The sequence below is a fragment of the Gobio gobio genome (genome assembly GCF_949357685.1).
Source record: "Gobio gobio genome assembly, chromosome: 10".
Lineage (NCBI taxonomy): Eukaryota > Metazoa > Chordata > Actinopteri > Cypriniformes > Gobionidae > Gobio > Gobio gobio.
In genome coordinates this window covers 14,318,048-14,344,278 of record NC_137116.1, presented here as the reverse complement: position 1 = coordinate 14,344,278, position 26,231 = coordinate 14,318,048, and the positions used below count along the sequence as shown (strand labels likewise).

At 37.5% G+C, this 26,231-nt stretch overlaps 2 protein-coding genes across 2 annotated transcripts in view; one reads left to right on the top strand and one right to left on the bottom strand.

Annotated features, from left to right (window-relative positions):
• Positions 1 to 299: 299 nt before the first annotated feature.
• On the bottom strand, positions 300 to 8,695 carry prxl2c (peroxiredoxin like 2C). Its single transcript, XM_079827522.1, has 6 exons — positions 8,490 to 8,695; positions 7,830 to 7,898; positions 7,656 to 7,709; positions 4,306 to 4,411; positions 775 to 909; positions 300 to 698 (listed from the first exon to the last, which is right to left on the bottom strand). The coding sequence occupies exons 1-6, from the start codon at positions 8,670 to 8,672 to the stop codon at positions 571 to 573; spliced, it is 675 nt and encodes a 224-aa protein (XP_079683648.1). The 5' UTR covers positions 8,673 to 8,695; the 3' UTR covers positions 300 to 570.
• A 1,769-nt stretch (positions 8,696 to 10,464) lies between these two features.
• fbxl17 (F-box and leucine-rich repeat protein 17) overlaps positions 10,465 to 26,231 on the top strand; it is a 402,189-nt gene continuing 386,422 nt past the window's right edge. The window contains exons 1-4 of the mRNA XM_079827512.1: positions 10,465 to 10,603; positions 15,385 to 16,112; positions 17,360 to 17,482; positions 21,952 to 22,209. Coding sequence (XP_079683638.1) covers positions 15,405 to 16,112; positions 17,360 to 17,482; positions 21,952 to 22,209 — 1,089 coding nt within the window. The 5' untranslated portion in view covers positions 10,465 to 10,603; positions 15,385 to 15,404. The remainder of the gene's footprint in view (positions 10,604 to 15,384; positions 16,113 to 17,359; positions 17,483 to 21,951; positions 22,210 to 26,231) is intronic.

The following is a 26,231-nucleotide window of genomic DNA, read 5'->3' as shown; positions in this document are numbered from 1 at the left end:
AAATACATGCTAAATAAACATATGTAACAATATGTACATGTATACATGCAAAATGCACACAGTATATGCAAAAATACATACATACATACATACATACATACATACATACATACATAGGTGCATAACGGCTTCACTCCAGTAGTGGTGAAGACACAGGTGTGTTAGTGTATTACCTCACTCCATTAGGAGAGGGAAGGCATCAGAGTGTGTATGGGCTGCTTCACCCTTCACTAAAGCCACGTCAATCTCAAACTCTTGTGCATCAGAGAGATATTAGTTAAAGGAGACATGTTTCTTTTCTGTGAATGCACACATGCGTATTTTTATTATTTTTCTATGCATGTTCTATAAAGCACTTTGTAAACAGGTGCAATATAAATAAAGCTTTGCTAACATGCATGCATATTTATTTATTGAAAAGACATCATATAAAAGAAATTGTATATTAGGACAGATTAACTCAAGGGTCCCCAGCAGTGCAATGGCGTGTTCCTATCCAACATGAACATTATATAAAAACAATATTATATACACAACCATACGGAGCGGTTATAGTTCAAGCTGCGGTCTTTAGAGATGGAGGACTTTAGGGGAACCACTGAAGTCCAGCGTCTGGAGACCGGCTAACTGAAGCAGCCAGTTGATTGGCATGTGGTCGAACCGATTCATGTCAAAATGGGCAAAATGAACCTCTGGACCTGTCAAATAAAACACAGCATGATTAGATTCAGTCAAGATATGGGCATTACAGCATTTTGGGTATGAACTCGTCACCTGGGCCGACAATAAGAGCTCCGCCTTGTTGCATGGGATCTCCTTGAAAGTCAAAAGCGGGGCTGGTCATGGCACGCCACATGCTCTTCAGACTGCCAATGAGGAGGCCGGATTTCACATGTGGACTTTTGGACGCTACAAATGCAGAGGAAAGCAGCCGTGTTGGTGTTTTGGGAACGCAATCGCGTGAGAAAGGATGAGTTCAGTTCAAAATTAACATTTTCTGATGATTTTCTATCCCCCATCTCATCCAAGAGGTTCATGTCTTGCTTAAAGGGTTAGTTCACCCAAAAATGAACATTCTGTCATTAATGACTCACCCTCATGTGGTTGGACACCCGTCAGACCTCCGTTCATCTTCAGACACAAATGAAGATATTTTAGTGTAAATCTGATGCTCTGAAAGGCCTCCATTGGCTCAATGCACTTTACACTCTCAAGACCCTTAAAAGACACTAAAGACTAAAGTTACAAAGTCCATCTCACTACAGCGGCTCTACAATAACTTTATGAAGACGAGAATAGTTTTTGTGCGCAAAAAAACCCTAAATAACGACTTATATAGAGATGACGATTTCAAAACACGGCCTCATCAAGCTTCGAAGCGTTATGAATCAGTGAGTCGATTCAGCGGTTCAGAGCGTTATGAATCAGTGAGTCGATTCAGCAGTTCAGAGCGTTATGAATCAGTGAGTCGATTCAGCGGTTCAGAGTGTTATGAATCAGTGAGTCGATTCAGCGGTTCAGAGCGGTATGAATCAGTGAGTCGATTCAGCGGTTCAGAGCGTTATGAATCAGTGAGTCGATTCAGCGGTTCAGAGCGTTATGAATCAGTGAGTTGATTCAGCGGTTCAGAGCGTTATGAATCAGTGAGTCGATTCAGCGGTTCAGAGCGTTATGAATCAGTGAGTCGATTCAGCGGTTCAGAGCATTATGAATCAGTGAGTCGATTCAGCGGTTCAGAGCGTTATGAATCAGTGAGTCGATTCAGCGGTTCAGAGCATTATGAATCAGTGAGTCGATTCAGCGGTTCAGAGCGTTATGAATCAGTGAGCCGAATGAGCAGTTTGGATCGCCAAATTTCAGCAGTTTGGCGGTTTGACACGCGATCCGAATCATGATTCGACTCACTGATTCATAACGCTTCGAAGCTTCATGATGCCGTGTTTTGTTAATTAATTACAGAATTTTCATTTTTGGGTGAACTAACCCTTTAACCCTCTGGTGCTCTGTGGTCATTTCTGACCGGAAAATGTTCTGTTTTGAAATGTTAAAAATCACAGCTTCATCAGAATGATATGAAACTTGGTGACTTTTCTAGCATTAGGTATGTAAACACACAAAAAAATTGGGGTCATGATTCGAGCATGCTAATTGGTCGTTAAAAAAAAGTAGCGTTCATTGTCTTCGGCCATAAATGAGCGACATAGGAAATGAATTGGAAATCGGCAAAAACACAAATTCTCTGAATATTTGTGTGTACAATCTACAAATCGGCCACAATGCTGAAAAAAGTACACAGCAGTGAAGGGGTGACACTCTAAAACATCAACAGTGTGATATTGACACGTCCACTCACACACACGCGCGCGCACACACACACACCTATGAAAAACTGAGGGCATGATTCGAGTCGGTAAAAAATATTCCCACTTGTGCTCTTCGGTCAAATATGACCCCATAGGAAATTAATGGGAAATCTGCAAAAACACAAATTCACAGAAAAAAAAAATCAATATTTCTAACAAAAAAAAAAATCTAAAACTTTATAATAAATAGTCTTTGAGATTTTTTTAAATATATATTCAAATCCATCAACAACAAAAAAATCATTAAATGTGTTCAAAACAGAACTAGGGAATTCTCCATAGAGACCTCTAGTGATTACACACACGGTTGCATGATTTCTTAAATAATTGCTAATCTGCCTTCAAAACAAATTATTTTGAAGGCCTAGTCTCTATTTTAACCTGAAATACTGCAATAATTCACGGTGGTTATGTTGACGGAGGTTAGACTATTTTCAGGCGCTGTGTAATATCATTGAGATGCTAACGGTCTAATCAGATTCAATGATCTATGCTAAGCTATGCTAACAGTGCTAAGGTTTTCTTAGCATTCCAGGGTTTTCTGCACATAATGGACTTCAATGGGAAGCAACGGCTGAAGGTCCAAATCACTGCAGTTTCAGAAGCTCTGACCGATCCCAGACGTCTGATCTAGACAAACCATCGCCACATTTACAACACAAACACACATTTACACACTTTAACCTCAGACGATCGACTTCTGTGTTGTTCTTCTTCACGGCGTATGATGTCATCATGTCGGAAAGGTCACATGACCCATTCATTTCCTATGGGGTCATTTTTGACCCAAAGGTCCTGAGTGTGACTATTTTTTTTACGACCACTTAGACTTTTCAAATCCTGTCCCCAATTTATTTGTGTGTTCATATACCAAGTACCAATAAAGTCACCATTCCGAAACCAAGTTTCGGACCATTCCCATGAAGCTACGATTTTTAAATTTTTTATAAAACGCAAAATCCACTATAGTTTTAAAAGTGTGCTATTGCGTGATAAAAATGCTCAATGTGTCCACCGGATGGCACCGATCTCATTAAAAAAATTGCTTTCATGAGGCCTAGGCTTGACTCTAAAATGAAATACAGCTTTAATAAAAAAAAAATTTTTTAAGTGTATATATATATATATATATATATAATTTTTGTATTATATTCAATGGGAAAAAATGGGTCATAATTATTGCATAAATATTAATTATAGGGCTGTCAAAAGATTAAATCGCATCGAAAATAAAAGTTTGTGTTTACATAATATATGTGTGTGTACTCTGTTAATTATTATTTATATATAAATACACACACAAGCATGTATATATCTAAGAAAAAAATATTATTTTTATATATAAAACATTTATATTTTATATATATTATAGATTATATAAATGTATATACAAGCAAATATTTCTTAAATATATACATGAATGTGTGTGTATTTATATATAAATAATAATTAACAGAGTACACACACATATATTATGTAAACACAAACTTTTATTTTCGATGCGATTAATCGCGATTAATCTTTTGACAACCCTAATAAATACACATTTTTTATTATATTCAATGGGAAAAAATAGGTCAATTATTGCATAAATATTAATTATAAATCATAAAATTATCTCAAAACACCAAAAAAGAAAAGAAAAAATATTATTGAACAAAAATATATTTCATTGATTTTACTCAAATCTTGTTTTATCTTAATCCCGCCCTCCGGGTCATTTTTGACCTGAAGGTCCTGAGTGTGACCCATAAATGAAGAACCCCAGAGGGTTAAAAACGCATTGCAAATTTATGGAAATTACCAGCACAAAATCTGCCATTTTGATTGAGAAAAAAAAAAAAAAGAAAAAAAAGAAAAAAAAAAAAAAAATTTCACAAAAAAATTATTGCAAAACCCTGGAGGGACGGACATGTTAGTGAAACACCAGTCTAGCCCTTACGTGTCTCCATGTGTGTCTCTCCTCTTCTCAGTCCAAGTTGTGTGTAGATCCGTCGCTCTGGGTCGACGTATATTTCATGAGGATAACCCGTCAGAGAGCAGAAGCCCTACAACAGAACCAGAGTTCAGCTGTAATCATTCATAACAATAAACTAAAACAATAATTCAAATCTACTCAATGCTAGAAAGAGGGTGTGTGAAAACTGAATCATTAATTGGTTTTGATGAGTATTAAAGATGCACTATTTTGGGGTTTAAAACTTAAATAATGAGTAAATACGTCAATCATTAATATCATCAACACTGTTATTTTTGTGTCATTTTTAATGCAATTTTTTTATTTGATTTACCTCTAAATTACTAGATTTGTGCTGTATTTTAATATAAACAAGCACATTATTTTTCTTAAATATGAAATAACGCTGCTGAAGTGCATGCACAAAAGAAAAGTTAAAGACTTCATAATATCATGCATTGGTCTTTGCCGACCTCTTGTGGAAATAAAATATTATAACATAACTTTATGAGTATTGGATGGCCGCTTTATATGGAGGAAACGAGCTGCTCCGCTGGGTCATAAAGTCCCATTTGCTTCCTTATGCATTCAAGTATATATTTAGACATTACAAAATATTTTTTTGGAAAAACTTAAGCATTGCCATTGGTTGTTCAGCACTGTAAATGTGTTCAAAACTAACATTGTGACTGATTTGGAAAAAAAATTAGTGCTGTCAAACGATTAAAATATTTAATCGCGATTAATCGCATTAATGCCATAGTTAACTCACAATTAATCGCACATTTTTTTTTATTCTAAATGTCCCTTGATTTCTTTTTGTCCCATTATTTTTTCTTATTTTAATGCTCTTATCAACATAGAAAAGTGGATCGGCTTGCTTTGTTCAAATGTTTGTTTTATTGAAGACAACATTGGCATACTGTAGTGTTCGATTTCACACCAACATTCTCACTTGAAGCAAATAATCGCTCACACAATGTAACACTGTCCATCAATAAAAGGGTGAAAGAAAATACTTTGTTGCACAAACAGCCCCTTCAACAGCCCTTTCTAAGGGATCAAAACAGGGTGATACAAAATAAAATTACAAAGTGCACATGCAAGGTAAACTAGGACTCCGCCTATAGTGCAGTTAAACCAGGGGTCGCCAACTAGCGGACTCCGGACCGAATCCGGACCGCGAAGCCTTTTGACGTAGGCTAATGAAACAGTTAACGTTGCAATGCTCACTGTTACGTTCAGACCCAGACGCGCGGTCAAGCATGCAGGTGCGTTCACACCGGACGCGAATGACGCGACATGCACGCCGCTTAATTCGCGCCGCAGAATGTCTATTTGCGTCTTTGCATTGACTTAAATCACTCGCGCAAAACGCTTCATTCGCGTCCGGTGTGAATGCACCACCAGAGCAGAAAGCAGCGCTCAAGACAAGCACTTTTAGTTGAAGACCCCTGAGTTAAACCATGGCATAATACGTTTCTCATTTCGGCGTCTCACGCTTGCCATCCACGTCTACTGTTTTAATGGCCCAAACGAGTGCGGGCAGCCGCAGCGTGCCTGATGTTTTGTTTCCGGTCTAGCTACATCCGGAGTGGTGTTGTAGTTTTTCTAACGTTACTAGTTGCTGCAACAGCATGTGAAAAAACTACAAAGTTTGTTAGACCAAAAAGAACGTTAATCTCGCGATAAAAAAATTGACGCCGTTAAAATAGGTTTGCGTTAACGTCGTTAATAACGCGTTTAACTGACAGCACTAAAAAAAATAGAAAGGAAAACCCATTGTCCCGTTATGCATATAAATATAAATGTATATAAATTCATTTTAATGGGAATTTCTGTGTGTGTGTGTGTGTGTGTGTGTGTTCTGCATTGTGGATGTTCTATAGTCTTATGCCTTCATTTGTGTGTGTTTGTTCTGACAAAAAAAAAATCCCCATTTTCCATTCATTCCTTATGTGGGTCAAATTGACCCGCGATGAGAGGATTGTTACTTTTTTTTTTTTACACAACCACAAAATCTCCTCGAGTCCAGTCAATTTTTTTTTGTGTATTACAATTTCAGGAGCAACAAAACTCCCAAGGTCTTGGAAAACTAATAATTTTTAATAGGGCTGTCAAAAGATTAATCGCGATTAATCGCATCCAAAATAAAAGTTTGTGTTTACATAATATATGTGTGTGTACTCTGTTAATTATGTAATCATTCATGTATATATTTAAGAAATATTTGCATGTATATACATTTATATAATCTATAATATATATATAAATATAAATGTTTTATATATAAAAAATAATATTTTTTTCTTAAATATATACATGCTTGTGTGTTTATTTATATATAAATAATAATTAACAGAGTGCACACACATATGTTATGAAAACACAAACTTTTATTTTGGATGCGATTAATCGCGATTAATCTTTTGACAGCCCTAGTTTTTAATTAATATCTTGACTCAAGACTTGCTCGTGATTCTGTTGAAATGTTGGGGTATTTTGGACTTTTTGAAAAACCTACGTTTGCAAACTAGTCCTAGATTTTTTGGTACGATCGGAACCAAATCAGAGCAGCAAGATTCACTAGAGTCTGATTGTCAATAGGTATCAAAAAAAAGTTTAAATTTCAGTTCACGGTCCCTAAGGGCCGCCAAAACGTTCAAAGTGGGAGGGGCCACTTTTATTTAAAATGGCTATAACTCGTGAACGGAACAAGATATTTCCGCCAAACTTGGTACACATGTGTACGAGCTCAATCTGTGGTCACGTGAAAAAAAAAACGTGACGATTGGCCACTTGATGGCGCTATAACAGGGAAAAAAAACATGAAAATGGCTATACCGGTAACCACCCAACCACTAGTCCGGTTGACTTGAAATTTGGCATGAGGTGTCTTTGTCCAAAGTGCCATGATAGTCTTTGAGGACCTTGGCGCATCTAAAAAAACATGGCCGCCATCGGCAAATCAAATTTTGCGCATCTATTAGACAAGGTTAACGGAGGCCAATCGGCCCTAGAGATCTGTAAGAGGTTACATGCTTGCTAAATAAAACATAATATATTTTTACACATGTGCTTAAAGGCCTTAAATGCTTGAACCATGATAATTGTTATATGTTTTTGAATGATTTTGGGGTCAAAATGACCCAAAGAAAGGCAAACTGATGACATAAAAAACAACATTTTGTCCAAATACAGCCTTGTTTTTATTAGTAATCCTAATCCAGATTTATGCAGTTGCTCAAACCATTCACTGAATCAAAACGACTCAGCATTTTTTTCTAAATATAAATTATATTTTCATCTTAACATTATTGAACAACACATCATACCTCAACATGAGAACACGACGACTGTCCAATCACCACCAATCTCACATTCGATTCCTACATTTGTTGAAGGAGAGACAGATACATCGTTCCTTTTCCCAAATATATTACACATAACGGATATAAACAGAAAAGAAGTGCTGGATAATAGCATGAAATATAATATCATCCCCTCACCTGTAACATCTGCTGAGGTACTTTGCCCAAATCCTCCACATATTCTTTACATGTGTAACACAAGAAGTTCTGCGAGATATTTGAGAAGCACAATGTTCATATCTACACAATAACTATTTTAAAAAATGAGAAATTGAAGAATAGCTTGAGGTATAATGTGCAAATGTTGACAAGCAAATGTGCCTCTGGAGCTGAAAATCATAATCTCACGGGTATATTTGAGGCAATAGCCAACATGGGTCAAAAATATGTATTTTTCTTTAATACCAAAAATCATTAGGATATTAAGATCATGTACCACGAAGATATTTTGTAAATTTCCTACCGTAAATATATCATACATGTATTATTAGTAGTAACAACTTTAAAGGAGATTTTCTCAATATTTAGATTTTTTTTGCACCTTTAGATTCAAATAGTTGCCAAATATAGTCCAGATATATGTTATTTATTCAGCTTTCAGGTAATGTATAACTTTCATTTTTTTTAAATGGACCCTTATGACTGGTTTTGTGCTCCAGGGTCACATACTGTATGCAAGCATATACAAAAATAGCATTTAAAACATAATATAAAGATAATTCATGCCACAAACACCAGCACGTTCTCAAACCGAACGACTTTTCCAACATAAACACACAAGATGGAAGACGTTCTTACCCTCACGAAGATGATTATAGCTCTGTTGTGTTGAAACAAACTGTTGAAGGGTCGACAAACTCCGTGGCGATCATAAATCAAGCAGTCGCCGAGATCGGAGACACACAGGTCGTGTGGATCCCCGTCCCGATGCCCAGCGCGAGCGATCTGATTCTGGCGAGTGATCGGGAAAACGGGAGCCATTGCAGCAGACGCTTCCCACTTTCCCAGACGAGTTATTTTAGGAAGTTTCCTCCGCCACGCCCATTCCTGGGGAACTACAGTCAATCCAATCCGCCCTCATACATTCTTTATGAGCCATTATCAGTGTTGGAGAAAGTTATGCATTATAATATTGCCCAAAAATAACCGCGTTACTTTACTAGTTACTTGGAAAAGTAATCTGATTACGTAACTCGCGTTACTTGTAGCGTCAACACTGTCCAAGTAGTAATGCGAGATTCGCGAGCTTTTCATTGATTCAGTCCATCTGATTCACATGTTTAAGATCATTATGTAGGAGTTTTCACAAGTAAAATTGGTTACGGTATAAGGAATCATCATTATAATTATTCCTGGACAAAGTAATGATACCATTTAATCTTTATTTGTGACTAGTGCGTGACGAATAAAATAACTGTATCGTGGTTCATTGAAATTAATCATCCGAACCGAGTCGTTTAACTCCCGACGCAGCAAACGCACAAGGAAACGCGCAAATTTTTCGCAGTGACGTCACGTGGTGTGTGTTCGTTTATTTGCACAGTGTGAACGCCTATTTTATTAATGCCAATAAGGTGGGAAATCATGCTTTAGTCATGCTTTAGCGATTTTGGCAATAAGTCTAAAAATTTGTTGAAATTATGACTGGTGAAGTTATTGCACGTCTTAACAGGACTTTTTTAATTTTATAATTTCGATTTAGTATGTCATAATAATTTCGACTTCTCATAATTATAATTTAGTATGTAATAATTATTATTTACCAGAGCATGATTTTTTTTCCTCATGTGGCTGAAATGGGAAAATGTGACAGTCGAAATTATGACAGTCGAAATTATGACTTTAAAAAAATCTAAATTATGACATAAACATTACATTTCATTACATCACTTTTAATATCAACATTTTTAGGTCATAATTTAGATTTAGTATGTCATAATTTTGACTTTTTATGTCATAATTTTCGACATGTCATAATAATTTGGACTTTTTATCTCATGACATTTAAAGTCATAATTTCGACCTTTCTTCTCGTAAATAAAATGTAGTATGTCATAATTTAGATTTTTATGTCATAATTAATATTTTTTCCTTGTGTGACGGAAATGGGAAATTGTCGAAATTATGACAAACAATAATTTAGATTTAGTGTCATAATTTTGACTTTTTAGGTCATAATTTCGACATAGTATGTCATAATAATTTTGACTTTTTATCATGACTTTTAGTCATAATTTTCATAAATTCATAATTTTCTTCTCACAATTGTCATTTAGTATGTCATAATTCAGATTTTGATGTAATAATTGTTTACCAGAGCGTTATGTGGTGAAAATGGGCTTTCATAGGGAAAGATTAATAATTTCGATTTTTCATATCATAATTATCATTTAATGTCATAATTTAGATTTTTATGTCATAATTATTATTTACCCAAGCATGATTCTTTTTCATTATGTGGTGAAAATTGGCTTTTTTCGGGAAAGATCATTATAAAACGTGTTTGCGAAAGTTTTTAGACCGCTTTTAGAATAATCAGATGTTGATTGATTGTTATTATTAATAAAGTAACATGCGATTTCCATCCTGTTACAGTGCGAATATTTCCATCATGTGTGTATGCGCATCAAGCATGTTTACAAGTGTTATATTCGTTTAAACGAGTTCCCTTTAAATCACGGATGATTGGCCCTCCGCTCCAGACAGACAGACAGTCTAGCCAATGAGCAGCCGCTCTCGTCTCGAGCTGTGGGCGGGATTTCCTCTGTTATTTGAAATCCGGAAGTGTTTTGAAACATTCTAGCAGGTTGACACAGCAAGCGCGCGTTTGCGGTGCGTTCGCTACGCTTCTGTTTCTGTTTCGCGCGGATTATGAGAGCGCGGGAAGGAGGTGCTGAGGGCCGCGCGAGCTGGTGAGGATTGGCGGGTTTTATTATGGCAGTTGTTCAGTCTTGGTTGTTTTCTCGTGAGGGACTTTAATGGCGTCGTCCGCCACTATCACTCAATGAAACACAACAACACTCGGTCAGCAGCTCCACACAACCGTGTGTAAACACTGACATTCATTGTTTATGAATGTTTATATGATCCCTGCTGAGATATAACAGCTTTACTCACACATTATACCAGATATCTGATAAATATATACTCATTATCCATACACAAGTACTGTGGTGGTACCATGGTTATGGTATAGATTACACTGAGTACGGGTGGATTAGCCAATGGTATATTCACCTTGTTATTGTGTCTATAAACAATAATAGATGAGCAGACACCTAAAGTATTGCTCTTCCTCTTCATATGTGTGTCTTTAAGGTAGTGCATTGACTTCTGTGTGTGTGTGTGTGTGTGTGTGTGTGTGTGTTTCATTGTTTTTGTGTCTAGAGCAAATCTAAGGATGTTTATGTTCTGTCAGAATGAATCTAGCACTGGGTTTGTAGCTCCTGAGGTAACTAGGACTCGAAACGCAATCCAACAGACATTATTAGTTTGATAGGACTTTGTGTACATGTCTAAATCTCGTTTACGGTGCTTATTTAGTTCAGTAATCAGATTTAAGAAGCGTCACTGACCTAGATTGGAAGCAATAATGAAATCTTCCTCAGCTGAAGTCTTGTTTTCAGTAATTTTTATGAAAAATGACACTTTTCAAACATGTTTCCCAAACTCTCCTCCTGTCTGTCATTGGTCGCTCAAACACATTATATTTTTGAGAGCCTGATTACAAAAAACAAAGTTTCACCATTAAAATCCACATCCCAATATGTTCTCTTTATAACTTTTATGTAGTCTATATACGTTGCACTTTACTGTATTTTCCAATCATTTTTCAAGCAATTCAAAACCATCACGTGCATCTGAAGTGTCTCAGCTGAAGGAAAATAATTAATCATTTATTGGCTAAACGATAATATTAAAAATGAACATACACTATATTGCCGAAAGTATTGGGCCGCCCCTCCAAATCACTGAGTTTAGGTGTTCAATCCCTTCATGGCCACAGGTGTGTAAATCAAGCTCTAGGCCTGAGACGCTTCTACACACATTACTGAGAGAATGGGCCGCTCTCAGGAGTGTGTGTGTGTGTGTGTGTTCGCTTCTCCACACATTAGTGAGAGAATGGGCCGCTCTCAGGAGCTCAGAGAACTCAAGCCTGTGCAATAAATCCAAATATTATACTCAATATTCCACGCTCAACTGTTAGTGGGATTATAACAAAGTGGAAGCGATTGGGAACAACAGCAACTCAGCCACGAAGTGAAATCAAAGAGCGGGGTCAGCGCATGCTGAGGGTCACAGAGCGGGGTCAGCGCATGCTGAGGGTCACAGAAGTCGCCAACTTTCTGCAGAGTCAAGAGCTCCAGACCTTCAAACTTCTGTGTCCTTCAGATGAGCTCAAGATCAGTGTGTAGAGCTTCATGGAATGGGTTTCCATGGCCGAGCTGCTCATCCAAGCCTTACATCACCAAGAGCAATGCAAAGCGTGGGATGCAGTGGGGTAAAGCGCGCCACCACTGGACTCTAGAGCAGTGGAGACGTGTTCTCTGAGTGACCAATCACGCTTCTCTGTCTGACAATCCCATGGACGAGTCTGGGTTTGGCGGTTGCCAGGAGAACGGGACTTGCATTGTGCCAAGTGTAAAGTTTGGTGGAGGGGGGATTATGGGGTGGGGTTGTTTTTCAGGGGTTGGCCCCTTAGTTCCAGTGAAAGGAACTCTTAATGCTTCACCAAGACATTTTGGACAATTTCATGCTCCCAACTTTGTGGGATCAGTTTGGGGACGGCCCCTTCCTGTCCCCGCATGACTGACCAGTGCACAAAGCGTCTCCATAAAGACATGGATGAGGAGTTTGGTGTGGAGGAACTTGAGTCCTGACCTCGACCCGATAGAACAGCTTTGGGCTGAATTAGAGCGGAGACTGAGAGCCAGGCCTTCTCGTCCAACATTACAAATTAAGAATCCCCATAAACACACTCCTAAACCTTGAGGAAAACCTTCCCAGGGTGGGCGACTCCATATTAAACCCTACGGATTAAGGATGGGATGGCATTAAAGCTCATGTGCATGTAAAGGCAGGCGTTACAACACTTTTGACAGTATAGTGTGTATCGGCCGATACTGATATGGTGGATACATTTTTTTTCTGTCAAAAATCTGTCACAATGTACCGATAATGTAATGTTATTTCATAATAATTCAGTTCACATCTTGTCATAATTGAGATATTTTATGCTTTTGCAAAATCCGACCCGAGTCACTTTTATTTATATAGGGCTTGATATTTTTAGGGCTGTAATCTCCCAGTCGATTAGTCGATTATTGGTCGATACGTTCTGGCTCGACCAAAATTCTGATTGGTCGATTTTTTGCCGCGTTCATTTAATCAGTTTTGCTGCGTTCATTTAATCAGTTTTGCCGCGCCGCGTTCATTTCGTCAGGTGGAAAGCACTAATTGCTAATGGGGGTGTTTTGAGAGCACCCCTGTTTCACAGGTAACAGTCTGCCTTCAGAACACCCTCATTGTTTTCACTTCTTTTGGATTAGCCCAACCCACTGGCGAAGAGAAGTCTCTCACTGGTCCTTTGTGTTTCATTCCCCGCTGGCTCAAACGTACACCCAAAGCGGTAAACTTGAGGAACGCCCATCAACATACACATGAGGGGAAGCGTCACAACACCGCGCTATTAGTGGATCTGTACTGTCAGTTTTGCCGCGTTCATTTCATCAGTTTTGCCGAGCCACGTTCATTTCATCAGGTGGAAAGCACTAATTGCTAATGGGGGTGTTTTCAGAGCACCCCTGTTTCACAGGTAACAGTCTGTCTTCAGAACACCCCCATTGTTTCACTTATTTTGGATTAGCCCAACCCGCTGGCGAGAGAGACAGATTGAAGAAGGCTAGTTTTCTTGTATATTATTTATTTAATTGTGAGCGTTTTTTCTGCTCTTGATCTGGCTTGTTTAATAAATATTCCTTTTTTATTAAAGAGGACGTGCCTTTTGTGTTTAAGAGTAAAAGCTTTAAGTTAATAGTCTATTCGTGTCTCAGCCGCGAAGCTGAGCTCATATGTTTGAGCTGCACAGAGCGGCTGAAATGAGTGTCTGTCAGTTATTATAATACATATGACAAAAACAATTGTCTAAATTATGTTGCATATTCCTCAAAAGTTCTTGTGATGATATCTAGTTGACAACACATAGTGCCATATTTTCGGAAGTCATAGTCTATGATATTGCGCAGGTGCACGCGATGCGACGCTGTCAGAGCCGACAGACTCGTGTGTCAGACTCATTTCAGTGCAAAATAATCAGCTCAAAAACTATTTAATATACAGCAAATAGCCTACTAGTTTTTTATGTTTATTTATAATTAATTAAGGGAGACAACAAGGCTACCAAGTACTGCGCACAGTGTGCAGCTTATTCATTTAAGTTTTTTTTTTCCTAACGTTATTTTAGTCGATTTTTAGTCGAAAATTTCAGGACTTCAGTCGACCAAGATTTTCTTTGGTTGATTACAGCCCTAGATATTTTATTTCAAAGCGGCTTCACAGCAATAAACCGATTAAAAAATGCAAACTTTATCAAATATGAGCAGCTCTAAAAGACACTATTGTAAATGTCTGAAGTAATTTTTCCTCTGTTCTTGAATTCCTCCAGAGTCGACGTGAAGCATCTTTGTGTATGCCTAAATCTCGTTTACATTTAGTTCAGAAATCAGATTTAAAGGATTAGTTCACTTTTAAATAAACTTTTGCTGATAATTTCCTCACCCCCATGTCATCCAAGATGTCCATGTCTTTCTTTCTGCAGTCGAAAACAAATGAAGGTTTTTGATGAAAACAGTCCAGGATTGTTCTCCATATAATGGACTTCAATGGGCTCCAAACGGTTCAGTTTCAGTGCAGCTTCAAAGGGCTTTAAACGGCACCAGATGATGAATAAGGGTCTGATCTAGCCAAACCATCAGTTTCTGTGAGAAACCCAGCAGTATTTATGCTATTATTTTACCTCTTATCAGACGAACGTGATCATCTCTGAGCTCCGCCATAACTTCCGGCAAGTGAGGTCAAAATACGAGCGTGGTCATAGATGTATACGTAGATGCCTCATTAGCGCCTGCACGGATCAGTAGAATGAGGCATCTACGATCGATATATCTATGACCACGCTCGTATTTTGACCTCACTTAGCTGAAGTTATGGCTGAGCTCAGAGATGATCATGTTCGTCTGTTAAGAGGTAAAATTTTCAGTTTCTGTGAGAAACCGAGCAGTATTTATGCTATTATTTTACCTCTTATCAGACGAACGTGATCATCTCTGAGCTCCGCCATAACTTCCGCTAAGTGAGGTCAAAATACGAGCGTGGTCATAGATATATAGATCGTAGATGCCTCATTCTACTGATCCGTGCAAGCACTAATGAGGCATCTACGTACACATCTATGACCACGCTCGTATTTTGACCTCACTTAGCGGAAGTTATGGCAGTGTCATAATTGAGATATTTAATGCTTTTGCAACATCCGACTCGAGTCACTTTTATTTATACAGGGCTTGATATTTTATTTCAAAGAATGCAAACTCTATCAAATATGAGCAGCTCTAAAAGAAGATATTATAAATGTCTTAAATGTCTTTGGTCTCATCTTCTGAAGTAACTTTCCTCTGCTCTTGAATTCCTCCAGAGTCGACGTGAAGCATCTATATGGGCCATCTTTTCTCCAAAAATGGTTACAGCCTAAAGAAGAAGAAGAAAACACGGAAGCTGCGCAAGAAGAAGAGGCGGAGGAACTGCTTCCTTCAGGGGCCCTGCATGCTGTGCTTCATCGTCCACGGCACCAGCGGGAGCATTGAGGACGATTGGCCCTTCGAGTGTGCGGCCGCGTCCAAACTCGCGGAGCGCTACGTTTCCCTGAATTCGCCCGAAGAGTGTGCCAAGTTCCTCCTGTCTCCGGGAGAGCTGGCCATCTGGGAGGGCCAGGGTCGAAGTCTGCTCTCCGCCGTGCCGGCCAAGCTGATCGGGCCCCCGGCGCTCTTCTGCCCGGCCGTGGACTTTTCGGAAATGGTGTGCAAGCGCAAGTGCGCTGATCTGCAGCGGTGCGCGCCCCGCAAGCAGCCCCGCTGTGCCTTCCAGGAGCCCATGGAGAACGGAGAGGAGCGAGGAGACGCCTCTGCTCCGGAGAGCCAGTGCCTCCTGCCCTCGCTCTGCCCATCCTCCTCTTCTTCCTGCCCGTCGGAGGAGGATGGCGCCGCTGTGGCGTGGCACACAGATGTGGGCAGTGCCACCGCCGCCTCCTCGTCCTCCTCCTGCTGCTGCCAACTCTCCCAGAACGAGGGAACGGAGGAGGGAAAGAGCGCTGAAAACACAGACACGCCCCACGTTAACCAGCTGCCCTCGTCCATCCTGCTCAAGGTCTGTGAGATTGTGTTTTTGTTTGTGAGTCATTGAATCGTTTATTCAAAAACACTGATTCATCCCGTAGTGAAGTCTTTATGAGTGAGTCATTGAATCATTCACTCAAGAGATTCGTTTTAAAAACGCTGATTCATCCTGTAATGAAACGAGTGAAGTCTTTATGGGTGAGTCATTGAATCATTCACTCAAGAGATTCGTTCAAAAACACTGATTCATCCCGTAGTGAAGTCTTTATGAGTGAGTCATTGAGTCATTCATTCAAGAGATTTATTCAAAAACACTGATTCATCCAGTAATGAAACAAGTGAAGTCTTTATGAGTGAGTCATTGAATCATTCATTCAAGAGATTCGTTCAAAAACACTGATTCATCCTGTAGTGCAGTCTTTATGAGTGAGTCATTGAATCATTCACTCAAGAGATTCGTTCAAAAACACTGATTCATCCCGTAGTGAAGTCTTTATGAGTGAGTCATTGAGTCATTCATTCAAGAGATTTATTCAAAAACACTGATTCATCCAGTAATGAGACAAGTGAAGTCTTTATGGGTGAGTCATTGAATCATTCACTCAAGAGATTCGTTCAAAAACACTGATTCATCCCGTAGTGAAGTCTTTATGAGTGAGTCATTGAATCATTCACTCAAGAGATTTGTTCAAAAACACTGATTCATCCAGTAATGAAACAAGTGAAGTCTTTATGAGTGAGTCATTGAATCATTCATTCAAGAGATTCGTTCAAAAACACTGATTCTTCCAGTAATGAAACAAAATTGTCTACCTAAAAACACAATAAAGATTACAGAGAACAATACAAATATAAAAAGCATTAAAACAGATATAACTCTTCAAATCCTGTTGCTAAATATGGTGTACAAATTTACTATAAAACAGACATGTTGAAAAAAAGAGAAGAGAGAAGAAAAATAAAAATAAAAAAATTCTATTATACACATTAACTGATATATTTTATGATTTATTTTGTGATAAAAAGAGAAATGTGTAGAATTGTGAACCCAACTTTATCCCCTGTTCTGGGAAGGAATGCAAATGTGTGCATATTTAATTAGATACTCCCTCATTTGCATATTTAAACAGAAAACTTTCAAATGTTTGCAGTCCCAGCAGTTATTTATTGTGCGGCTGCCGCTCTCAGATTGAATATGAGCCGGGCTCCTCTGGATTGAGTGGTGTATGTGACCCCTGTGTGACCCCTGTGTGACCCCTGTGTGACCCCTGTCCTCAGGTGTTCTCTCACCTGTCGGTGAAGGAGCGGGGTCTGGCTGCGTCTCTGGTGTGTAAGTACTGGCGTGATCTCTGCTTAGACTTCCAGTTCTGGAAGCAGATCGACCTCAGCGGCCTCCAGCAGGTTTGTGCTCATCTTCTGTTTATGTCTTTAATAACTGCCACAACTATTATTCTGGACTTCAGAAGCGCTTATCATCAAAAGAGAAGCATATGCATTCATTTTTTTAATTTTAAAATGTTTGAAAATGAAGAAATTAAGGCATTTATTATATTAATTTTCTTAAATACTCAATTTATTTTATAGGGTTTTATTTTACAATAGTGCTATTTATTATTTATATTTTAATTGACATATTAACATTAATAAATATTACAATTTCTTGTTTTTTATAACTTTTATAATACAAATTATTAATATTATATCATATTAATATAAAATTACTAAATAAAAACAAAATAAGAAATATTGCTATTGTGGTATTTTAATCTTAATATAAGTTTTATTATTATATTATGCAGTTTCTTTTTTATATTATTATAATTTTATAGCAATATTGATATATTATTTTGCAGCCCTACAAACCTAGATTAAAAATAATAATAATTTTAAATCACATATTTTATAACAAAACATTTTATCAGGAAAATAAATGGCATTAATAACTATTTAGCAAATAGCCTGTCTTATGCAAGAATGTAAAATAAAATTATTATTTTTCTTAAATAAATGTTTTATTTTACAGGGGTTTCACAATAGCAATATTTCGTATTTATATAATAATTATAATATTACGTAAAAATATGAACAATATTAATATTTCTTGTTTTTATTTAGTAATTGTTATAATAAATTATGAATATTATTATATTATCATATTAATATAAAATTACTAAATATAAACAAAATAAGAAATATTACTGTTGTAATATTTTAATCTTTATTATTTTATATGAAATATTATTATTATTATTATATATTATGCAGTTTATTTGTTATATTATTTTAATTTTCATAGCAATATTGATATTATTTTGCAGCCCTACAAACCTAGATTAAAAAAATTATAATTTTCACAATCCCAAAAATATATTTTATAACAAAACATTTTATCAGGAAAACAAATGGCATTAATATCTATTTAGCAAATAGCCTTTCTTATGCAAGACAGTTGTAAAATACAATTATTATAGTATTTTTCTTAAATAAATGTTTTATTTTACAGGGGTTTCACAATAGCAATATTTCTTTTTATATAATAATTATAATATTACATAAAAATATGAACAATATTAATATTTATTGTGTTTTATTTAGTAATTGTTATAATAAATTATGATTTATATTAGCATGTTTATATAAAATTACTAAATAAAAACAAAATAAGAAATATTACTATTGTAATATTTTAATCTTTATTATTTTATATTAAATATTATATATTATGCAGTTTATTTGTTATATTATTATTTTATAGGTATATTGATATATTATTTTGCATCCCTACAAACCTAGATAATACATTTTTTTTTTAAATCACAATCCCAAAAAACATATTTTATAACACAACATTTTATCAGGAAAATAAATGGCATTAATAACTATTTAGCAAATAGTTTCTTAAGCAAGAGAGTTGTAAAATAAAATTAGTATATTATTTTCTTTAATCATTTATTTTATTTTTCAGGGGTTTCACAATAGCAATATATCTTATTTATATATTAATTATAATATTAAATAAAAGTATGAACAATATTAATATTTCTTGTTTTTATTTAGTAATTGTTATAATAAATTATGATTATATTATATTTATATAAAGTTACTAAATAAAAACAAAATAAGAGAGATTTATATTGTGATATTTTAATCTTTATTATTTTAATATTAAATCGTATTATATATAATGCAGTTTATTTTTTATATTATTATTATTATTATTATTATTATTTTATAGCTTTATTGATATATTATTTTGCAGCCCTACAAACCTAGATTAAAAAACATTTAAAATCACAATCCCAAAAAACATATTTTATAACACATTTATCAGAAAAATAAATGGCATTAATAACTATTTAGCAAATAGCCTTTCTTATGCAAGAATGTAAAATAAAATTAGTATTTTTCTAAATGTTTTATTTTACAGGGGTTTCACAATAGCAATATTTCGTATTTATATATGAATTATAATATTACATAAAAATATGAACAATATTGATATTTCTTGTTTTTATTTAGTAATTGTTATAATAAATTATGATTTATATTATCATATTTATATAAAATTACTAAATTAAAACTAAATAAGAAATGTTATTGTAATATTTCACTTATTTTATTTATATATATATATATAAAAATATTAGGCGGTGTTTTGCAGCCCTACCTGGATTTTATTTTTAAATCGCAATTCAAATTACACTCTCAAAAAAATATATTTTATAACAAAACATTTTATCAGAAAAATCACACTTAGATCCCCCCTCATGCAGCGCTAATAACTATTTAGCGATTATTATTATTATTTGCGAATCAAACGTCAAGTCAACTTTATTTATATAGCGCTTTTAACAATGTAGATTGTTTCAAAGCAGCTTTACAGTGTTAAACAGGAAAATAATGCAGCATAATTTTATTCAGCTGTATAGCCATTCTGGAGAAAACGCTGATGTCATCAGTTCATTTCAATTATCATACAGTGACAATGTGGGCTTTAGATCAATAATTAGATCAGTAATTTAGTTTAAATGGTTAATTTAGTTTATTAATTAGATTTATTTCGATGTTTAGTTGAAATATTTAGTGTCCTCAACTGAGCACGCCAAGCCAGAGGCAACAGTGGCAAGCAAACCAAAACCCCATCAGGAGACCTAATGGAGAAAAATAAACCTTGGAGAAACCAGGCTCAGTTCTCCTCTGGCCAATTAACAAACAGCGTATTATTATTATTATTATTATTATTATTATTATTATTATTATTCTGGCCACTTTACAGCTCAGAGGTCATAATAGATCGGAATATTCGAGGGACCGGAGGCAACACGCCGGAGACGGGTTTATTGAGGATGACATATCGATTTAAGTATTATTTAATTGTAATATTCGAACGTTTGAAATATTTATCGATAGTAAATTGATATTTGCTGGAAATGTGTGTTTTTAAAAACTTAACTTCTTAGGAGGTTACAACAATTTGGTGTGAGTGAATATATTTTCGAGATGGTTTATAAGAATCTTGTTGAGAGTGTTATGTTTTAATTGGAGTCAACACACCGGTTTTTATGTGTTTTTGATGCGTGTTGGCTAAACGTATGTGTTTTAACGTATGTGTTTTTGATGTGTGTTTTTTTAGGGGTGTAACGATTCGTTTTAACAACGATTCGATTCGTATCACGATTTGAGGTTGTCGATACGATTCAAGGACGATATTGGTTCATTTAGAACGATACGATCCGAAACGATTCAGTGACTTGAAATCGATTCAGTAACTTTTTAGCCAAAAATTGTGTGACTGAAATAAATATCTGGATACTGGTCAGTGCAGGTGAAGTTTCCTGGATTCCTGTTGTTTCTTGTAAGGGAATCAGGTATCAATTAATTATGGATATAAACAAACAAGTAAACAACAATTAATGGCAAATGCATTCAAATTTTATTTGAATAAAGTGCAACCAACAGTTTAGGTTGAATTAACAGGAAGTTAACCTTTTCTGCTCTCATTTTCAATATTCAATACATTGCTAAAAGCACAGTAAGTGCAACCAACATTTCAACAGTAGGTTAACCTAATAAAGTGCAACTAACTTCTCTTCAGGTTTAATTAATAGTAGGTTTACCTGCTACTTTTGCTGTTGTGTTTCAACATTAAAATAATACAAATACAATATTAATATAAAAAATAAGCTGCAACCAACATTTCTTCAGTTTGAATAAACTGGCTGAACCTGCTACTACTCTCAGTTTAATAAACAAACAATATTTAACAAAGATAAAATGTAACCAACTACTCTTCAATGACTCTACAGATTTCTTTTTCAAAATATCAACATGATCTGAGCGCAGAACACTTCTCTGTGCGTTCACTATGTCTCCAGCAGTGCTAAAACTCGCTCTGTTGGCACACTGGGGTCAGGAATGCACAGGTAACATTTAGCAAGGGTTGAAAGTACAGGTACAGGTAATTTCTCGCTCATGGTTTCTCCTCTGCCATCCGCCATGCTATATTTTGTTTTCTTAGCGCTGCTGCTGCTGGTGCGAGGCGATGATGTCACAGATAGGCAGACTGAATCGAGTAACGTTTAACGCTTTTATCATTAAAAGTGCTAAGAAAAAACATTCTTATAAAGTCTGACGTGCTTAAATCCAATGCGTTATTTCCTATGATCGATACAATCGATTGATTACCTTTTTAAAACGATGTTAGATCAAAATATGTCGTCCGGAAGGCCAACTTGCCGAGCACAGATCGATGTAGTTAGATCGTAGGAAAATAAGTCGATACATCGATGTAGTAGATGAATCGTTACACCCATAGTGTTTTTGATGTGTGTTTTTGATGCGTGTTGGCTCTGTCCTCTCTCTGAGCTCAGGTTAAGGATGATCTCCTGGTGAAGATCGCGTCCAGGAGACAGAACGTCACTGAGATCAACATCTCGGACTGCAGGAACGTCCAGGATCACGGCGTTTGTTCTCTGGCCTCGAACTGCCCCGGGCTGGTGAAGTACACGGCGTACCGCTGTAAGCAGCTCAGCGACCTGTCTCTGTGCACGGTGGCCCTCCACTGCCCACTCCTGCAGAAGCTGCATGTCGGAAACCAGGACAAGCTCACCGACCACGCCCTTAAACTGGTGAGAGGCAGCTTATACGGCCACGTGATGGATGCTTCATTAGGGGCTAGGCTTGCTACGACAGTCGCTGTTACCGCTGTTCAGACTCAACACCGCTTACTTGCTCACCGTGGCACCGCCCCACTGTCGTTTTAATAATTAATAATAATAATCCTAATAAAATAATTTAGTTCAGTTAGAGAACAGACAATACAAATTAAAGGGTTAGTTCACCCAAAAATGAAAATTCTGTCATTAATTACTCACCCTTATGTCGTTCGAGACCCGTAAGACCTCCGTTCATATTCGGAACACAAATGAAGATATTTTAGTGTAAAGCTGATGCTGAGAAAGGCTTCAGATAGGCCTCCATTGGCATTCAGTACACTTATACTCCCAAGACGGATAAAAGGCACTCAAAACATCGTTACAAAGTCCATCTCACCACAGTGACTCTACAATAATTTTACGATGCGACGACAATAGTTTTTGTGCGCAAAAAAAATCAAAATAACACCTTTATCCAACTTGTTACTGCCTTCCGTGTGTGCCTCCACGACGCATGCGCGAGAATATGACGCAGATCCGGCGTTCGGACACATGACCCAGAAGTGATTTGTTTACAATCAGAGGAAGACGCGCGTGTCTAAGCTGTTGGATTCTACATTGATCGTGCTTTAGGTCTCGGCGTAGTGCTCAAAATCGGGCTAAAGTGAGCATTTCATGGAATCCCGAGCCCCGGCGCTACGTCATATTCTCACGCATGCGTTGTGGAGGCACACGCGGAAGGCAATAACAAGCTGGATAAAGGTGTTATTTTGATTTTTTTTTGCGCACAAAAACTATTGTCGTCGCATCGTAAGATTATTGTAGAGTCACTGTGGTGAGATGGACTTTGTAACGACGTTTTTAGTGCCTTTTATCGGTCTTGGGAGTATAAGTGTACTGAATGCCAATGGAGGCCTATCTGAAGCCTTTCTCAGCATCAGCTTTCAACAAAAATATCTTCATTTGTGTTCCGAATATGAACGGAGGTCTTACGGGTCTCGAACGACATAAGGGTGAGTAATTAATGACAGAATTTTCATTTTTGGGTGAATTAACCCTTTAAAACTGAATGTGTCTGCTTAATAAAGCATGACCCGACCGTGAGTCTCGGCAGCAGCAGGAGTCATTCATCAGAGAGTGAGGAGCTGACTGAGATGATCGCGGAAGATTTGGTTTCAAAGCGAAACGTAAAAGCGCCTATTTAAGGGAGTTTGTCATTTGTTTTGTTCTTGTGTTTTTCATATAAAATAATAGGCTAATGAACCCACAATTCAAGCAACCCGCAGCCGAATTGGCGCTAATTCAAAACCGAAAGTAAAATGTGCACGGCCGCACAGAGCGCGCATTGTTTCCTTTCGTCTGTGACTCCGTCTCCGAGTCCGACACTCTGAGATGACGTAATTTTTGCCGCGCGCACCTTCTCGCTCGTTCGTTCAGACCATGGTGCGGACGCGTCGAGTATAAACAAGGAAGAATGGATTTGATTATAATATTCTTTATCTGACTCCATTTATCAAAGTTATCTCATTTAGAAGAGAATCCCAACCGGTGGTTTGGTCATCTATATTTGATAGTTAATCATACATTTGATCGTTCCGTTTTAACCCTTTGTTACAATTATACCGTTCCACATTGGAGATAGTTAATAATTACAGATTAATTCAGAAAGGATCAAAAATGTAACGATTTATTAACAATCAAGTAAATGTAAAATGTCAATTACATCATAGACATAAATCTCTTCTAAAAGGAAACACAAATTCTAGTTATGGTTACACTCTAAATAGTTTCAAATAGATGTAAACATAAACCATTAATTATGCTCTGTAGGCCTCTGCCTAGAATGTTACCTGTGAGAGAGAGAGAGAGAGAGAAAGAGAGAGAGAGAGAGAGAAAAAGGGAGAGAACAAAAAGAACAGCTCTCTCCAGAGAAAGCCAGAGAATCCAAAAAGCGAGCTACAGATGAAATTCTCTTTTATCCTCTTTCCTGATGTCACCAAATTCAAATCTGACTCTTGTAAAACTGACCAATCAGAACAAACCGTGAGACATTTGAAAATAACCAATCAGACCAAACCTTCCCCCATTGTATCACAGGTGCGAAAACCTTTTGACCAGCCAGCCTTTTGTTCTTCAAACCCCAACTGGCCCCTCTGATGGCGTTAAGGTGGAGGGGGTTGAGTCAATTTCAATATCTTGATCACGACGATGGCAGTTAACAGCAAAGCAGATGATTTTGTCATATTTCAAATATCTTTGATTATTTTCCACCTTACAGTTCACGGACGAATTGTCATTCATTCATGGCGTGCGTCTCACACATAGACCGATCAATGTCTGATCAGTGCCCTGACTATAGGGAACTGTTGAGACGCACCCATGGCCTCACCGAGCGCGCATTTACAGACGAGCTGTCATTCATGGCCTCACAGAGCGCGCATTTACAGACGAGCTGTCATTCATGGCCTCACAGAGCGCGCATTTACAGACGAATTTCATTCATGGCCTCACAGAGCGCGCATTTACAGACGAATTTCATTCATGGCCTCACAGAGCGCGCATTTACAGACGAATTTCATTCATGGCCTCACAGAGCGCGCATTTACAGACGAGCTGTCATTCATGGCCTCACAGAGCGCGCATTTACAGACGAATTTCATTCATGGCCTCACAGAGCGCGCATTTACAGACGAATTTCATTCATGGCCTCACCGAGCGCGCATTTACAGACGAATTTCATTCATGGCCTCACAGAGCGCGCATTTACAGACGAATTTCATTCATGGCCTCCCAGAGCGCGCATTTACAGACGAATTTCATTCATGGCCTCACAGAGCGCGCATTTACAGACGAATTTCATTCATGGCCTCACAGAGCGCGCATTTACAGACGAATTTCATTCATGGCCTCACAGAGCGCGCATTTACAGACGAATTTCATTCATGGCCTCACAGAGCGCGCATTTACAGACGAATTTCATTCATGGCCTCACAGAGCGCGCATTTACAGACGAATTTCATTCATGGCCTCACAGAGCGCGCATTTACAGACGAATTTCATTCATGGCCTCACAGAGCGCGCATTTACAGACGAATTTCATTCATGGCCTCACCGAGCGCGCATTTACAGACGAATTTCATTCATGGCCTCACCGAGCGCGCATTTACAGACGAATTTCATTCATGGCCTCACAGAGCGCGCATTTGCAGACGAATTTCATTCATGGCCTCACAGAGCGCGCATTTGCAGACGAATTTCATTCATGGCCTCACCGAGCGCGCATTTACAGACGAATTTCATTCATGGCCTCACAGAGCGTGCATTTGCAGACGAATTTCATTCATGGCCTCACAGAGCGTGCATTTGCAGACGAATTTCATTCATGGCCTCACCGAGCGCGCATTTACAGACGAATTTCATTCATGGCCTCACAGAGCGCGCATTTGCAGACGAATTTCATTCATGGCCTCACAGAGCGCGCATTTACAGACGAATTTCATTCATGGCCTCACAGAGCGTGCATTTGCAGACGAATTTCATTCATGGCCTCACAGAGCGCGCATTTACAGACGAATTTCATTCATGGCCTCACCGAGCGCGCATTTACAGACGAATTTCATTCATGGCCTCACAGAGCGTGCATTTGCAGACGAATTTCATTCATGGCCTCACAGAGCGTGCATTTGCAGACGAATTTCATTCATGGCCTCACAGAGCGTGCATTTGCAGACGAATTTCATTCATGGCCTCACAGAGCGCGCATTTACAGACGAATTTCATTCATGGCCTCACAGAGCGCGCATTTACAGACGAATTTCATTCATGGCCTCACAGAGCGCGCATTTACAGACGAATTTCATTCATGGCCTCACAGAGCGCGCATTTACAGACGAATTTCATTCATGGCCTCACCGAGCGCGCATTTACAGACGAATTTCATTCATGGCCTCACAGAACGCGCATTTACAGACGAATTTCATTCATGGCCTCACAGA

What these genes read in the sequence shown, in the direction of transcription:
- prxl2c (XM_079827522.1), bottom strand. Translation starts at nt 8,672, where the DNA reads ATGGCTCCCGTTTTCCCGATCACTCGCCAGAATCAGATCGCTCGCGCT. An exon ending in CTATAATCATCTTCGTGAGG is followed by an intron (nt 7,899 to 8,489) that starts GTAAGAACGTCT and finishes AATATCTCGCAG; the next exon opens with AACTTCTTGTGTTACACATG. An exon ending in AGCTCTTATTGTCGGCCCAG is followed by an intron (nt 699 to 774) that starts GTGACGAGTTCA and finishes TTTATTTGACAG; the next exon opens with GTCCAGAGGTTCATTTTGCC.